Source organism: Topomyia yanbarensis, chromosome 2 (genome assembly GCF_030247195.1).
Source record: "Topomyia yanbarensis strain Yona2022 chromosome 2, ASM3024719v1, whole genome shotgun sequence".
Classification (NCBI taxonomy): Eukaryota; Metazoa; Arthropoda; class Insecta; order Diptera; family Culicidae; genus Topomyia; species Topomyia yanbarensis.
The window spans coordinates 46,700,560-46,718,630 of record NC_080671.1 but is presented as its reverse complement, the minus strand read 5'-3'; the positions used below and the strand labels follow the sequence as shown (position 1 = coordinate 46,718,630).

General features: G+C 39.9%; 1 protein-coding gene across 9 annotated transcripts in view; it reads left to right on the top strand.

The window, feature by feature from the left end:
- The window catches only part of LOC131684321 (myosin-VIIa), an 81,432-nt gene extending 64,062 nt beyond the window's left edge, over positions 1–17,370 (top strand). For all 9 annotated transcript variants that reach the window (XM_058967086.1, XM_058967092.1, XM_058967091.1 and 6 more), the window contains 8 exons: positions 3,707–3,967; positions 4,031–8,160; positions 8,223–8,486; positions 8,552–8,691; positions 8,750–9,968; positions 15,771–15,917; positions 15,984–16,104; positions 16,171–17,370. In XM_058967086.1, coding sequence (XP_058823069.1) covers positions 3,707–3,967; positions 4,031–8,160; positions 8,223–8,486; positions 8,552–8,691; positions 8,750–9,968; positions 15,771–15,917; positions 15,984–16,104; positions 16,171–16,377 — 6,489 coding nt within the window. In that variant the 3' untranslated portion in view covers positions 16,378–17,370. The remainder of the gene's footprint in view (positions 1–3,706; positions 3,968–4,030; positions 8,161–8,222; positions 8,487–8,551; positions 8,692–8,749; positions 9,969–15,770; positions 15,918–15,983; positions 16,105–16,170) is intronic.
- Positions 17,371–18,071: the final 701 nt, after the last annotated feature.

Sequence of the window (18,071 nt, the reverse complement as noted above, 5' to 3'; positions counted from 1 at the left end):
AGAAAATTTAACTTTTGAACCAAAATAGATAGCGCTTGGCCATCTTCGACAAAGTTGTAGAGTAGAGTATTTTTATAAATTTTGCAGAAGACATATTGTTTCTGTCACTTATAATAATCGAGTTATGAGATGTTTTCTATAATAAACTGCTTCATTTCCTATTTTTACTTATAACTTTTTTGTTTCTGATTTTTCGCGTTAATAATGTTCGAAGGTATTTTTCATCATCACAAAACACATAACTTTTCCGAAAAAACCAGATAGCTGTGAATGCTGTGTAAAGACTTATAGCTGATTTTGATTTTATTTTGGCCTGTTTTCGAACCTGTGTAACTTCGTTATCGGCAAAAATTGTAATTATACTATCAATTATTCTGGTAGGACTAGGTTTCACCTTCAAAACGAAGAAAAAATTGTTTGTCCATAAGCACCCGTTCAGAAGTTATACACTGTTGAAAACTGTATGTCTGGCCATCCTGAAGTCGCGTGAATGGGTCACTGAACGAGTAGGCGCTGGTGTTCAAAGACGCTTTCGCTTGACTTTCTGAGTGACGCGCACTCTGTATACTAGTGCGTCTGCCGGAAGGTTAATACATACTGATGATTTTCTGAAGGATGATGAATAATTTCATCTCGGTCCGGATTATCGTCTCGTCTCGCTTTACACTACGAGTAAAAAGGTGTTAACGCTATCTTGATGACCTTTTACTTCTTGTCAATTTTTATAACGTCTTTTAACTCCGTAATGTGAACATAGTATAAATATCAAAATCTAAACATAAAAACTCGTTTTAATCAACTGAGTGGTGCAATTGTGCCTTTCTCATTTATTCAAACTATGATTTAATACCTGGTTACGTTCAGTACACCTGGTTACGTTCAATGTAACATATTCTTATTACACATTACACGACTGTCACGAACCTGATAAGCAACACGTCGACGCTAACTCACATGAAACAAAGAAAAATATAATATTGATTTAGTTTAATCAGCGTGAGTTCAATGTTGATTTTATGCTAACTTATTTTAAATGCGGTGTGGTATAATTAGTGGGAGGGGTGGATGCGTCGAAAACCACCTAACTTATTTTGGTATGCGGAGCAAAGTCGGAAAATGTTTTTTTCATTTGCCAAAATCAGGCAAAACTGACGAAAGAACGAAGCTTCTTTCCATACCACTAGCACTTTGCGAAATCGAAAATGAGACAACGGGTTAGGACAAAGCATGCATGTAGCAGAGCGTTTTCATTATTCTCTCCGCACGCCGTTTTCGCTTTGAGACTCAGAATGATATTGGTACCCTCGAAATTGAACTTACTGCTGGGGAAACGAAAATACACTAGCAATGATATTTATTTGTCGATGCTCGATTCTGTAGATTTGCGAGCTAATGATGGTATTGTACGACGGAAGCCTGATCGGTGTGCATATTTCTGATTTTATCTATGTTCTAATTGCATTATTAGATGCACATGGCATTAATTTCATTTAATGAATGAGAATCGCAAATTACTAAGTATGAATCAGAACGAAATTGCAACTTCTGATTGGAAAACGAAAGTCGCTGCTGCTGCTACTCGTTTTCGTAGAATCGGGAGAGGAGGGGACATCGCCTTTATTGTTTTATTTTTTCATGAATTTAGCAACGAAAGAGGCGGGGAAAGGACGAAGATGAAATCTCTGAATTTCGTCGTTCATTGAATAGGCATGAGAATTTTAGGCTCTGTAGCGGAGTGGTGGAGGGGAATGCAGGTGTGAGGTTGGGCTGAGAGAGGAGTGGGGTGATAGAGTTGGGGGAGGGTGGAGTTGGGAGGGTTAGATGGAAGGTCCAACACCGAGCTGCATATAGTACCTATCATTTGCTACTAGGTTAGCGAAAATTGGTTCAATCACCGAAGTGACTTTAGTTCTGGAATATGGCCGGAAACCTTCCGGAATTATTCATATTGAACAAAAGATAAAGATAAGAATAAAGAAGAATAAAAACGCTCTTTGCACTGTTCATGCGAACCACCGCTCTGCTCTTTTATAATAAACCTCTTCACTGCGATGCGTGTTGCTCCCATGTGTGCATTGTACTCCATGGCTGCACACATGAAAGAGTAGAAATAAAGAGGCTCTTTAGTGTGCATCTTGGTCACCGGCGCACGGAGGCAGGGAAGGCAACCAAAAACATTAAAAACGGTCTTCCGATTAAACTTCATCTGAATTGTAGGTTTATTCGCCCTCCTCCCTGATTGCCAGTGAGGAGAGGCACAAAAAAGTGGCTCTTTAAGGAAACTCCATGTGCGAAATTGTGCATCTGTTGCTGCTCAGCTTTTTCTCTTTTTCTTTTTCAAGTTTCTCTTTGTGCGAGTGATCTGCACATCGCGATGTTTTTGTTTTGCTCTTTTTTCATCGGTGTATTTCGCTCTTTGTGCACATTGTGTGAGCAAATAACAAGCATGGTGAACAATATATTCCAAGAGTCTTTGATTTGCCATCAGGCGATCTAGACCTGCGAATCGAAGTAATTTGATGTTTACCGCAATAGATTTTTAACCTATGAGGTATAACAATTGTATCGGTTTATATGAGAATTTCATATGTGAGGCAACTTGTAACTCCGGAACCAAAAGTCAGAACTGAATGAAATTCAATAGCAATCAATAGGGGTATTATTTCTTTCATTTGAAATAAAGTTCGTAAAAATTGGTTCAGAGTTTGCTGGAAAATAGGTGTGACATCAACTCGGGAGCTTGGCGAGTTCCCTGGGGGCATCAAGATCCGTCTTAGGTGGCCAATGTGGCCAAAGCTACTTTGATTGGTCATTAGTGATCTAGACCCACAAATCCAAGTATTGTTGATCCCAGTTGAATATGTATTACATAATTTGAACATCAAAGGCCTTTGCTGTGTGACGGCACTCAATAGTGTCTTCAGGGAGCGTTACTCGAGCAAACGAAAAGCCTATAATAGCCCTATGGTCATGGGGTTTGACATGGGTGTTTGAAATGGGTTCAAACCATGAAAACACCATCACCATATGTTGGTATATTTATGGGTTATTGAGCCCATTGTATGGTGTCTTGATGGTTGTGAATTTTGTCACGGACCATGTTTAAGGTCTTTTCAAGGGGCTATGTGGTATTTGAACCCATGCGTATTTGCTCGGGTATACCGTTCATTTGAAACTAAGTTTGTGCAAATCGGTCAAGCTATCTCTGATACATACACACATGCATACATACATACACAGACATTTTGCGATCTCGACAAACTGAATCGAATGGTATATGACACTCGGCCCTCCGGGCCTTGGTTACAAAGGCTATTTCTGTAGCGATTGCATAGCATAGATTACAAACTCGTTCTTTATCAAAACGTGTTGTAATTTTCGTGAAAATGAGTTTTTTTAATGAAAAATATGTCGTGCTGCAGAAGAATGCAGAAAAACATAAATATAACAACATTGAATGTGCGACTAATTTTAAATCAAATCACACTCTGTTCTGAACATACTTAAGTCAGTTAAGTAATCAAGTGTAATCGCTTCTGACGACTGACAAGTCCATCACCGGAATGGAATTCTAGAGACATCAACAACCGTTTCGATACATCACTCAGCATGTTTATGAGTCTCGCAATAAATTCTTTTTAGCACTAATTATTGTGATCGATGATTCAATCAGCTTATAATAATTAAATTGTTAATCTCCTTTCAGGGTGACTACATATGGATCGAGCCCGTATCTGGACGCGAATTCGATGTGGCCATCGGAGCCCGGGTCATCTCGGCCGAGGGCCGACGTATCCAGGTCCGCGATGACGACGAGAATGAGCTGTGGCTCACGCCGGAACGACGCATCAAAGCCATGCACGCCTCGTCTGTGCAGGGTGTCGAGGATATGATTTCGCTTGGCGACCTGCACGAGGCCGGAATCCTGAGGAATCTTTTAATCCGATACAATGACAACTTGATCTATGTGAGTAATCGACGATTTTCTTTAGTAAAAATATTCGATGACTAATCTGAAATTATATTTTAGACATACACCGGATCGATTCTGGTAGCCGTAAATCCTTATCAAATTCTGCCGATCTATACCGCCGATCAAATCAAGTTGTACAAGGAGCGTAAAATTGGAGAACTCCCGCCACATATTTTTGCCATCGGAGATAACTCGTACGCCCATATGCGAAGATATGGACAGGATCAGTGTATTGTTATATCTGGCGAATCGGGAGCTGGTAAAACGGAGAGTACAAAATTAATTCTCCAGTACCTGGCGGCAATCAGTGGGAAACACTCCTGGATTGAGCAGCAAATTCTCGAAGCCAATCCAATTCTCGAAGCATTTGGCAATGCTAAAACCGTGCGGAACGATAACTCGTCTCGCTTCGGAAAGTACATTGATATTCACTTCAACCATGGCGGGGTGATCGAAGGCGCTAAAATCGAGCAGTATCTGCTGGAAAAGTCTCGAATAGTTTCACAGAATGCAGAAGAGAGGAATTATCATATTTTCTACTGTTTGTTGGCTGGATTGACTCAGGAAGAGAAGCGGAAGCTAAACCTGGGACATGCCTCCGATTATCGCTATCTCACCGGAGGAGGTTGCATCAAATGTGATGGGAGAAATGATGCTGCAGAATTCGCTGACATCCGATCGGCTATGAAGGTGCTGTGCTTCTCGGACCATGAAATTTGGGAGATTTTAAAGTTACTGGCGGCGCTCTTGCATACTGGAAACATCAAGTATCGAGCAACGGTAATTGATAACCTAGACGCCACGGAGATTCCAGAGCACATCAATGTAGAGCGTGTGGCTAGTCTTCTGGAAGTTCCACTACAACCATTCATAGATGCACTCACTCGAAAAACCTTGTTTGCTCACGGTGAAACTGTCGTTTCCACTCTTTCGCGGGACCAATCTATGGACGTTCGGGACGCCTTCGTAAAGGGAATCTACGGGCGATTGTTTGTTCTTATCGTTAAAAAGATTAACCAAGCAATCTACAAGCCTAAATCCTCTACTAGAAGCGCTATTGGAGTGTTGGATATATTCGGTTTCGAAAACTTTGATCATAACAGCTTCGAACAGTTCTGTATTAATTTCGCAAACGAAAACTTGCAACAGTTCTTTGTTCAGCACATTTTTAAATTAGAACAGGAAGAATACAATCATGAAAGCATTAACTGGCAGCATATCGAGTTCGTTGACAATCAGGATGCATTGGATCTGATCGCTATTAAGCAGCTGAACATAATGGCACTGATCGACGAAGAGTCCAAATTCCCGAAGGGAACTGATCAAACAATGTTGGCAAAGCTGCATAAAACACATGGCACGCATCGGAACTATTTGAAACCTAAGTCAGATATCAACACCAGCTTTGGGTTGAATCATTTCGCAGGAGTTGTATTCTATGATACTCGTGGTTTCTTGGAGAAAAACCGCGACACTTTCAGCGCTGATCTACTTCAGTTGATTTCTAGTTCAAGTAACAGGTTCCTCCAGGCGGTATTCGCAGAAGACATAGGTATGGGGGCTGAAACTCGTAAGCGAACGCCAACGCTCTCTACTCAATTCAAAAAGAGCTTGGATTCTTTAATGAAAACCCTTAGCCAGTGCCAGCCATTTTTCATTCGGTGCATCAAACCAAACGAATTGAAGAAACCGATGATGTTCGATCGATCATTGTGCTGTCGGCAGTTACGTTACTCCGGCATGATGGAAACAATTCGTATTCGTCGTGCAGGTTATCCCATCCGACATAACTTCAGGGACTTTGTGGAACGATACCGTTTTCTGATTAACGGAATCCCACCTGCTCACAGAACTGATTGTCGAATGGCCACTTCCAAGATTTGTGCGACCGTATTGGGCCGCTCCGATTATCAGCTGGGTCATACAAAAGTCTTCCTCAAAGACGCCCATGATTTATTTTTGGAACAAGAGCGGGACCGTGTTTTGACACGTAAGATTCTGATATTGCAACGTTCAATTCGTGGTTGGGTTTATCGAAGGCGATTCCTTCGAATGAGACAAGCGGCCATCACCATTCAAAAGTACTGGAAGGGATACGCACAGCGACAGCGATACAAAAAGATGAAAATCGGTTACATGCGATTACAGGCATTGATTCGCTCGCGAGTGCTGAGCCACCGTTTCCGGCATCTTCGCGGTCACATTGTTCGCCTGCAGGCTAGAATACGAGGATACTTGGTTCGTCGAGAGTACGGAAACAAAATGTGGGCAGTGATTAAGATCCAATCGCACGTCAGACGGATGATTGCTATGAACCGATATCAGAAGTTGAAGTTGGAGTACCGGCGACATCACGAAGCACTTCGGATGAGACGGATGGAAGAGGAAGAGTTGAAACATCAAGGTAATAAGCGAGCCAAGGAAATAGCAGAGCAGCATTATAGAGATCGATTGAACGAAATCGAGCGGAAAGATATGGAACAAGAATTGGAAGAGCGTCGGCAGGTAGAGGTCAAGAAGAATATCATAAACGATGCTGCTAGAAAAGCTGATGAACCGGTGGATGACAGCAAACTGGTGGAAGCCATGTTTGATTTCCTGCCCGACTCTAGCAGTGAAGCCCCAACACCGCACGGAGGTCGCGAAACATCTGTTTTTAATGACCTACCAGTTAATCAAGACAACCACGAAGATATTATCGGGCCAATTCACCCAATCTCCGAGGATGAAGAGGACCTGTCCGAGTTCAAGTTCCAGAAATTTGCGGCAACTTATTTCCAGGGCAACATTACTCATTACTATTCTCGGAAACCTCTGAAGCATCCTCTACTGCCGTTGCACACTCAAGGTGATCAACTAGCAGCACAAGCACTGTGGATTACCATCTTAAGGTTTACTGGAGATCTCCCAGAGCCTCGATATCACACGATGGATCGCGACAATACCTCCGTGATGTCCAAGGTCACCGCCACACTTGGGCGTAACTTTATACGAAGTAAAGAATTTCAGGAAGCGCAGATGATGGGATTGGATCCAGAAGCATTCCTCAAACAGAAACCGCGTTCCATTAGACACAAACTAGTATCGCTCACTCTGAAGCGCAAGAACAAACTAGGGGAGGACGTTCGACGTCGTCTGCAGGACGAAGAATACACTGCCGATAGCTACCAATCGTGGCTTGAATCTCGCCCAACCTCTAACCTAGAGAAACTCCATTTTATTATAGGCCATGGTATCTTACGAGCGGAATTGCGTGACGAAATATACTGTCAAATTTGTAAGCAACTCACCAATAATCCTTCGAAATCATCTCACGCTAGAGGTTGGATTCTTCTGTCGCTTTGTGTAGGATGCTTTGCTCCGTCGGAGAAATTCGTTAATTACCTGCGATCATTTATCAGAGAAGGTCCTCCAGGATATGCTCCCTACTGTGAGGAACGGCTGAAACGAACCTTCAATAACGGAACTCGAAATCAACCCCCATCATGGCTGGAACTACAAGCAACCAAGTCTAAAAAGCCGATAATGCTTCCTATAACTTTTATGGATGGAAATACTAAGACCCTTCTGGCCGACTCCGCTACTACGGCAAGGGAATTGTGCAATCAATTATCAGATAAGATCGCCCTTAAAGATCAATTCGGATTCTCCCTTTATATTGCCCTGTTCGACAAAGTATCTTCACTGGGAAGTGGTGGTGATCACGTCATGGATGCAATCTCACAATGCGAACAGTACGCCAAGGAGCAAGGTGCTCAGGAACGAAACGCACCCTGGCGGTTATTCTTCCGAAAAGAAATATTCGCTCCCTGGCATAACCCCATTGAAGATCAGGTTGCCACCAATTTAATCTACCAGCAAGTGGTTCGTGGAGTAAAGTTTGGCGAATATCGATGCGATAAGGAGGAAGATCTGGCAATGATCGCCGCACAGCAGTACTATATCGAGTACAATACGGACATGTCAATGGATCGGTTGTACACGCTGTTGCCGAATTTTATCCCCGATTATTGTCTGACGGGAATCGAGAAGGCGATTGATCGTTGGGCTGCCCTAGTGCTGCAAGCTTACAAGAAGAGTTACTACCTGAAGGATAAGGCACTGCCGTTGAAAGTGAAGGAAGATGTTGTAGGTTATGCAAAGTATAAGTGGCCTCTACTGTTTTCTAGGTTCTACGAGGCTTACAGGTACATGTGGTCGGGTCACGTTTTGATTATTTGCAATGTCATAATATTTTTAAAACTTTCAGAAATTCGGGACCCAACTTGCCTAAAAACGACGTTATCATTGCTGTCAACTGGACCGGTGTCTACGTGGTGGACGATCAAGAGCAAGTTCTGTTGGAGCTTTCTTTCCCCGAAATAACCGCTGTTTCGAGTCAAAAAACAAACAAGGTTTTCACGCAAACATTTTCACTATCCACAGTACGAAATGAGGAATTTACCTTCCAAAGCCCAAATGCGGAAGATATTAGAGATTTGGTGGTTTACTTCCTGGAGGGCTTAAAGAAACGGTGAGTGTATTTTATTACGGGTAGCGGGGTAAACAGTGATACTTAATTGCATGTCCAAATTTCAGCTCAAAATTTGTGATAGCCCTACAAGACTACAAAGCTCCGGGTGAAGGAACAAGCTTCCTCTCATTCTTAAAAGGTGATTTGATAATTCTGGAAGATGAAAGCACTGGAGAATCGGTTCTGAATTCTGGTTGGTGCATAGGTAGGCTAATTCGACGTAGCAGTTTTCGAAACTTAATTTATAATCCTTTCTATTTAAGGATGTTGTGAACGCACCCAGGAACGCGGAGACTTCCCAGCCGAAATTGTTTATGTACTACCAACGCTCACGAAACCTCCACCGGACATTTTGGCACTATTCAGTGTAGAAGACGCACATCACGGCAAACGACTGAATTCAATCCACTCGAATGGGGGCACGGAAACTCGTGAACGACCACATACTCTTGCCGACTATTCGTTGGATCACTTTAGACCTCCTCCGAAGCGTACCATGTCCAAGGCGCTATCCACCCTGAGTTCGAAACGTGGAGGTGACGAATTGTGGCGCTACTCCAGAGATCCATTAAAACAACCGCTACTGAAAAAGCTACTGGCGAAAGAAGAACTCTCCGAAGAAGCTTGTCTTGCCTTCATTGCCATTATGAAGTACATGGGGGATCTCCCATCGAAACGACCCCGTATCGGCAACGAAGTTACCGATCACATTTACGACGGACCACTCAAGCATGAAATCTTGCGAGATGAAATCTACTGTCAGCTGATGAAGCAACTCACTGATAATCGGAATCGCCTCTCGGAGGAGCGTGGATGGGAGTTGATGTGGCTTTCCACTGGTTTATTTGCTTGTAGTCAACAGTTGCTCAAAGAACTTACACTCTTCCTACGAACAAGACGCCATCCCATCTCACAAGATTCACTACATCGCCTTCAGAAGACCATTCGGAATGGTCAACGTAAATATCCGCCCCACCAGGTCGAGGTGGAGGCGATTCAGCACAAAACTACACAAATCTTCCACAAAGTGTACTTCCCGGACGATACGGACGAAGCATTCGAGGTGGACTCATCCACCCGAGCGAAAGATTTCTGCCAGAACATTTCACAGCGACTGAATCTGCGGTCCAGTGAAGGTTTTAGTTTGTTTGTAAAAATAGCCGACAAGGTGATATCAGTGCCAGAAGGAGACTTCTTCTTCGACTTTGTGCGTCATCTGACCGATTGGATCAAGAAGGCGCGGCCGACGCGGGACGGTTCGAACCCGCAGTTCACGTACCAGGTGTTTTTCATGAAGAAACTGTGGACAAACACGGTACCAGGGAAGGACAAGAATGCGGATCTGATATTCCACTACCATCAGGAGCTGCCGAAGCTATTACGGGGCTACCACAAATGCTCGAAGGAGGAAGCGGTGAAGTTGGCCGCGTTGGTGTATCGGGTGCGGTTTGGCGAGAGCAAACAGGAACTGCAAGCAATCCCGTAAGTGCAGGTTTTGGTTTTATTTGGTATTTGTTAGTTGAATTATGGGGGGATAGTTAAATAGCAGTAAATGAAAGATTGCATGGATAAAACTTTGCAATCAGTCGGGTACTTTACAAATTATTTAATAACTTATTCGTATATGGTCAGAGTAATTATCAAAAATATCACTCTTGTCTAGAACTAAACTAGAGATTTCTATGCCATTTAGCGACGAACCTTCATCCAATCAATACTTGTTTCTAATTGCGTTGACTGGTTTTAGTTCATTGATCGTTCTTACCGCGTATCGTTTAATACCATCAATAAAACAAATTTAAACCACGAAAATCGGCGACCATAGAGGGATTCCATGAGAAACCGGCCGACCGCAAACTATGACAATCGCCGATTCGAACGAAATTTAATTTTTTTGTTCGATTAATGTATTTTGAAAAGCAAAACTGTATGACAGAGAGAGTTATAGGGAATGAATACTTCTGTACGAAAAAAGATGCACTGAAAAAAATATTGTCATTTTTTACAAAAACAAAAATTTATGTTAAAAATTTAAATAAAATAAAAGAAAAAAAAATTTTTTTGTCAACCTAAACCTAAAGAAAAAGAATTATTTTGAATGTGATTGCATGATGGAGAACTTATCGGTAAAAAAGTTTTTCTAACGATAACTTTATACATATTTTTGAATTTCATGCTAACTGACATACATGATTCTATGCATCATTTCAAATCAAAATGCATTTAACATAAATCTTCCAAAATTCGATAGTTGTCGAGATATTTGGAATTTTGCTCCAACAAAAACAATTAACTCGTGTTATTATGCCCATTTTAAAAGTTTTTCCTATTTCCCCATTATAAAATGTCAACGATCCAATGTTTATCGTTTTAAAGACATAGAAACACTTTCTCAGTGCATTTGGATCTTGAAGAAGGTTGCAATAAAAAAGTTTTCCAAACAACAACTTTTGACATACCTCTATACTGCCCATAAAGGCATAAGAGTCCCATATTGAAAAACAGCAAGCCGAGAAAAACGCTGTTCAAGATTTACATTTTTATTGAGCCTTATGGATGGGACAACTATGTTTTGGTATTTTTGGTATATGATATTTTATAAACAAACCTGGTAATCTTATTTGTTCATTGTGATTCAGTGGTGATATAGAATACAATCCAACAGATAACTCATTTTTGATGAAAATTCATATGGGACTCTTATGCTGTATATTTCCAGTTAATAGTAACAAATTTTCTTCTAAACGCCAAGGTACAGATGACTTAAGGCTCAAGAGTGGAAAAAATTTCAACATTCTTGAACTTCACTCTGACAGAAAATGTAGGGCCATCGGAAGCTAAAACTTCGTAAAGTCGCACTGCTGGTCCCTCTCTTCAAAATCATCCAGTGCAGTACTCTGCGTCACTCTTTCGAGTTTGAACCGCTCATATGGTAGTCGGTCTTTGCCAGTATTACTCTTCTCCCATCCATTCTTCCGCCGATGGGTCAAGAGCCCTTGTCGTTGTGTTTATTATATTTATAATAACGCATAATAACCATGTCGTTTGCAATTTGGCATTTGGCCCAATAAAGGAAACGTGTCTGATAGGGAGAATGGAGATGCCAACTTTTCATTAGATTTCGCAGTGAGTTTCTTCACATTCATTTAGGATATCTTATATATTTTTTGTACGCTTTTTGTACTGCAAACTTTGGAAATGATTATCAAAGTGTTAAAAAGAAGCAATACTCCCGATGGCCGGCTCTTTGGAGTTTGCTGGGTACGAATTCTCGGACAAAAAATCTAAATCTAAAATGAAAAGACAAATCGCGTGAGTACTTAGCTAAATCACAGTATCTACCAAGTATATCCTGATTCATTTCCCTACCTACTAACACCAATCCTATCCTACGACACTTGTGGATGAAGCAGAGAATTCCTCGGTCATAATAGTCACAAGTGTTGAACTAACATTCCTTCCCATCCCAAAAATGACCTGCATGGGTGTGCCCATTTACGTTCTTGATCATACTATAATCTTATTCTCTTTAAGTTGCACGTTGAGTATGATGTACTACTCACAAGTGTCGGTACAATTGGTTCAATTGGCAATTTCAACAGGCTTTGATCAATCACGGGAAACTCACGGGCGGTCACCAAAAATAAGCTTTTTTGGGTTCTCTTGAAAACGTGAGTGGGTGACGTTCGTGCATACAATCATGCATACATGCGGTTGGCCCCCGCCAAGGGTGTTGCGCCTAGGGGGCGCGAAAATCTTGAACTTTGTACAATAGGAATAAGTTATAAAAAATAACAAAATCATTGTGCTATTTCCAAGTACACTCTAAATTATTGTTCGAACTGAAAATAAAAACTAATGTAAACACCAAAGGGGAACAAAACCGAGTCTCCACAAATGCAAAGACTTCAAATCGAGAAAATAGCGAAAATTACTGCAAAAATTAATGGGGAATGGTAATATATCATGAGGACTCTCCCCAAAGCAGACAGGCTTTTCAACATTCCTAATGCAAGAGTCATCCTAAAAATTCTCTGCACATTACCCACACCGAGCCTTTGCCATTCAAAATCTTCACTCACTTGAATCAGACAATCACGTGCTTCAATATATCTACGCCTAACCAACTCGAATCGGTGATGTCTCCGTCGATCTCAGTTTTGTGGGCGGGCATATATACGCGACACAGTCCTTTATAAAATACTTGTCGACAGTGTCATGTGTTTGCTTTAGATAGGATATTAAAATGCTGAGCGTATATGGGCGAACATTCTAAGTATCCATCTTGGCTGAATATTTTTTCGTCAGTTCTTTCGAAATCTTTAGAATACTTAGCGGATTATCTTTGATTCGAAAGAAGATCAGTTAGGGTCCAACTAAGTTCAATTTGTGATTTTCAATAAGAAGTATTCTTGAATCTTGTTCGACATCCATTTTAGACAACGTGAAAACTTTAATAGTGCGAAGGAAGAGACATAAATTATGGGAGATATAAAAAATGGAACAGACAAGTCAGGCAATGGTAAAGTAAAAATGTGGTGACCTATCCTTTCTCGATGTATAGCGGGATGCTCCTAATAGTAAATCGTAAAACCGATAGAAAATCCTTTAACAGCAGCAGATCATAAAAGCACCTATGTTGTACTCTCTCGTGCAAAAAAATGTCGTGGCCATCCCAAATTTGAAATAATGATCTCTGCCTATTTTTAACAACCATTTTAAATATTTTTCTCTTTGACATTTGACTGCTTAAGGTCAATTGTAACGGGCCGTGATTTTGATTGTGATATTGAGTTTACGGTTCAGATATTGGAACGTGTAGATTCCATGATCGCGTGAAAACGGGCATTAATATGTTAGAGCTTGAGAACGCGTTTATCAATTTATAAGTGTTAAAACGTTCACCTTATCTCCATATTTTCATATTTGCGAGAAGCGGGCATAAAAGCGTAATGATGATCGCGAAGGGCTTGATCGTTTGTTTGTGTGTTCTGAATTTTAGCACGGATCTTGAGTCTATGTTTACTTTGTCTGGAGTAAATGAACGTAATTTTTTGGGGTGGTCTAACTGAAGGCATGTACCTAGTCAATGCGTGGGAGTGCCAGAGGCGTTTTTATGTTCGCGAGATAGTGGACGTAGGTATGCATGGATGATTGCCATTGTATGTTCGAGTTTGTGACCAGTGTTATCTCGCAAAATTTGAACGTTTGTATGATAACGGGTTTGGTCGCGTGGACGTGTGTATGGGCTTCTGAGTGTTCGCGCGAATCGCTATTTTGAGTGTATTTTTTTCGGATCTAGAAGAGAGTGAGTTCCCCCATATCACTAGAGTGTCCGGCCATGGCGTCCTTCTACTGTATATGAGTTTGTTTTTTAAGACGAGACTAAAAGCATGGATCTAGGCTGCTTGGAACAAAGGTAGTGGCTTCCAGACGTAAACGATTCATGATCGCCTGGGTGCGCGCATTTGTATACTCGTATTTGAGGCCGCATTTATAAAAGCGTAAGTTCTCACACGTTCAGAGACGTCACTCGCTTTTCTTAGAGATCACTCAACCGAAACTAAACTAAATCTCAAATGAAATGTACAACGTTCCCAACGTCTGCTATTGAATTACGAATGGATCCGAATTCCTGTTCCGAAATTACAGGGTGATAAGTAGAGTAGAGTGGGGTTAAATAATTCTTTGGCGAGCTCGTGCGATGGTATTTTTCCACTGATTTTGACAAACAAGCACTCGTTGGAACCTTTAACAGCACGTTTTGTCAATAATGGTTTTATGCCTGGCTAAATATTTTTCAAGCTAAATCCAATAAAACGAAGGGGAATGTGTTCGGATGTCGGCACGCTTTTGTTTTTGGCTCACAACATTACTCCAATTGATCAATATATAGGAATAAGCATACCAATGGAAAGATAGAGACCTTAGCTAATAACTTATGCAAGAACACTAAGAAAATTCACTAAAAATGGGAAAATATGAATGAAAATCATCAAGATTCAAAGGGAATTTTTTTTATTCATTTCAACTACCATAAAAGGCATTATGAACATAATTCTTCATTAGAACCACAATATATGCATGTGAAAAACTGGTACAAGTCGTAACCGAAATACGTATCTGTGGTATGAAAGTGCAATTCTGCATTTTTCATAAAAAATAGTGGAAGTAAAACGGAAGAAAAAATAAAAAAAGTATTTAATATAACATTCCACCAAGTCGCTCAAAAACAGTGCTTTTTAAAGTGATTCCAACATCGTAAAAATAATTGCTCGCGTATCATGTTATTCCTTATGAAGCATTGAAATTATTTAATATAAATTCGAATAATTAAATAAATGTTTTCTTAACATGCACAAAATTACGCTTTTTGAGAAAACTTAGAAGGTCTACGTTGCGGTTTTCTTGCTTTACAGAAAAATGATGTTTGGTGGTAATTCTGATGAAATCCTCGAAAAAGAATAAATAATTTTTATGCGGTTTTAATTAAAAATTATCATTTCCTAAAATTTTGTGAAATCTTTACTCTTTATCTTTTTACAGTTATCTGAAGATCACGACTAAACGAACAAACAAAAACACTTGGTCAAGTCTCCTCAGGCGTTGGTTAAGTGTCCTCAATATAGGGAGACTTGACCAAAGCAAAACGATTACAGACAAAACTTTCATAATATTTGAAAAAGTAAATAAAAACTTCGGCCAAATCTAATGAATATGTGCAAAATTTTGTGCATTATATTTCAACTTTTTTTTGTAATTGTAATTTGAAAACCAAGATAAATCTTGCCATATGTTTCCTTATGCAACTTTTTAACAAATCATATATCTGTCGCTTTGGCTCAGTCAGAGAGGGGCCGTTTGGAGTGAAAAAATATTTTTTATGCAAGGCTAGATATTACCAGTGGCCAGTTTTTTTTAGCGAAGTTTCAGTTCACTCACCCATGAGTTATTTTCATGCACTAGTAGTTTTTTTTGTTTTGATTGTTTGTCTTATCATATCATGGAAAATTGCCATTATATCAATAGATTTGTACCATGCTTAAAATCATGGGAGCCGTGTTATGGGTAAAGTAGAGACTGTGGTCTCACAAATCAGAAAACATTCGTTCGAGCCTGATCTTGAAGGGATTTTTAGTATCAGTACGATTGTTTATTAGACTTGTGATTGTAATATGTTAACCCCTAAATGCATGCTGTTACCATTTGGCAACATACCACTATCTATTAAATGATACTTAGTAAATCGTCACATTTAATAATTAGTATTTCAACATATTTCAGTCAAATGCTACGCGAACTGGTTCCTTCAGACCTTATCAAATTGCAAACAACAAACGACTGGAAACGATCTATTGTGGCAGCCTACAATCAGGACGCTGGTATGTCCCCAGAGGATGCTAAAGTAACTTTCCTGAAAATCGTCTACAGGTAACAGATGCCCTGAAATAAACAATTGATCAAAGTGGTGCTCATTTTCGCTACTCTCCCTTTCAGATGGCCCACATTCGGGTCGGCATTCTTTGAGGTGAAGCAAACCACCGAACCAAACTATCCGGAAATGTTACTGATTGCCATCAACAAGCATGGCGTTAGTTTGATTCATCCAAGCTCAAAAGTAAACAACTACTTATTCTGACAGCGAGTGGCACAATATTAAAGCTTTTCTTTTTTCTTATCCTAGGACATTCTGGTCACCCACCCATTCACACGCATTTCCAACTGGTCATCCGGTAACACCTACTTCCACATGACGATCGGTAATCTGGTCCGCGGCTCAAAACTGCTCTGCGAAACCTCACTCGGATACAAGATGGACGATCTGCTGACCTCTTACATTTCACTCATGCTGACCAATATGAACAAACAGCGAACAATTAGGATTAAGTGAGCGAGCCTTACTATACAATAGACTAGCGATCGGCAGCAAGCACACAGCATAGCACAGCTTTAGGGCAAGTTTTGGTTTGTTTTTTAGGAACAAACGGAACATTAGTTGATTACTTTCGAGTATTTATTCTGTTTGAGCTTTGCTTTTTTTTTTGGTTTTAGCTTGTTGAAAGCATCAATAATATATAAATAGAGATGTTAGAACAAATTTTTGGTCATGCTAATTTGAGCACACGCGTTATGAATGAGTAATATATCAAGCGTCTGCGAGTTGCATTACATAGGTACATACTATAAATCACTCACTCTTCACTCTCTAATAATATTGATGAAAGCAAATTTGAGTTTATTTTACAAAAAGTAACAAAAATGCAGGTTTGAGAAACTAAATTCTTTTGAATTTTTTTACAATGCTATCAATTTTATTTTCAAAAGTAACCCTTTAAGGCCATTTTATTTTATTAGTTTTATCGTATCCAGAAAACTCCTCACAACCCCAAAATGCTTTAATTTATTCAACACCTTTCCTTTCTCCCTTCGTTGGTTACAGTCGTGTTAAATGTATAGTAAGAGTTTATTCTTAAGCGAATAAACAGTTTAGGTATGTTGGTAGGTGTAGTTTTAACGTAAATCGTGTTGAAGGCGAAAGTGAAATGTTCAGCCTTTCAAAGCAGCAGGCATTATGAAAGTATGAAAACGTGCGAACAGGCGATTTTGCTAGTTTTTGGGTGACTGCTTTCTGCTTGGTTGAGAGCATGTATGAAGCTGAGAGGTATCGTATGATTGCTTCACAATCAGAGTTAAGTGAGACAGTTGAAATTGAAGGAATGAAATATGTTGTAAGGAATGTTTTTTCGAGAAATAAGTTTTTTTGTAGTTTTATTACTATTACATTGTTATACATACCTTTATTGCTACATACTACAGCTGGTCGATTATACAATACAATCTACATAGAGAAATATACATAAACATGTGTTTTGTTTTTTGTGAATTTGCTAGTGTGTATGTGTGTTAACCAATTCACTGCGCATTCAGCGATTTCAGAAAAAAATTCATATCGTGTGAATTCAATGAGTACCCGTTTCCTGGTAAGTGGTTGAATTTCCAATGACCCAAGCTCCGAACATACTTAAAATAATCGCACGAATCGTGTGTACCCATTTTACCCCAATTATTATTATAACACTAGTGTGAATTTATGTCGTACTCAACATTTCAGCAAAAGAGCTGAAAGTGGCTATTTAAATTTGTTTTTAGGTTAAGTTAGGTTAGGTTAAGTCTAGGTAATTGATTGAAGGAAGTTACAATGGCCGCACGAAACATGTGTGCACATTTTATTCCAATTCTTCCCATAACTCACATTTCAGAAAGAGACTGAACCTGGCTGGTTAAATGGTGCAATTTTTATGTAAAAAAAATCATGAAATCGATTCAAGCTAGTCAGAATAACCCCACGAAACGTGTTAACCTGTTTTACTCCAACTCAAGTTTGAAACTAAACCAAGTTGTACTTTTAGGGAAGAGGCTGAATGCGGCAGATAAGTAATACTTCCTATAAAAAAACTTAGGTAATCTATTGCAAAAAATCAGTTTGATCGTACGAATCATGTGAATACATATTAGCCTCATTCTTTCCATTACACAAGCTACCACTTAAAATTGCTTTCGTTCTCTGAAGCAGGCTTGGATTTG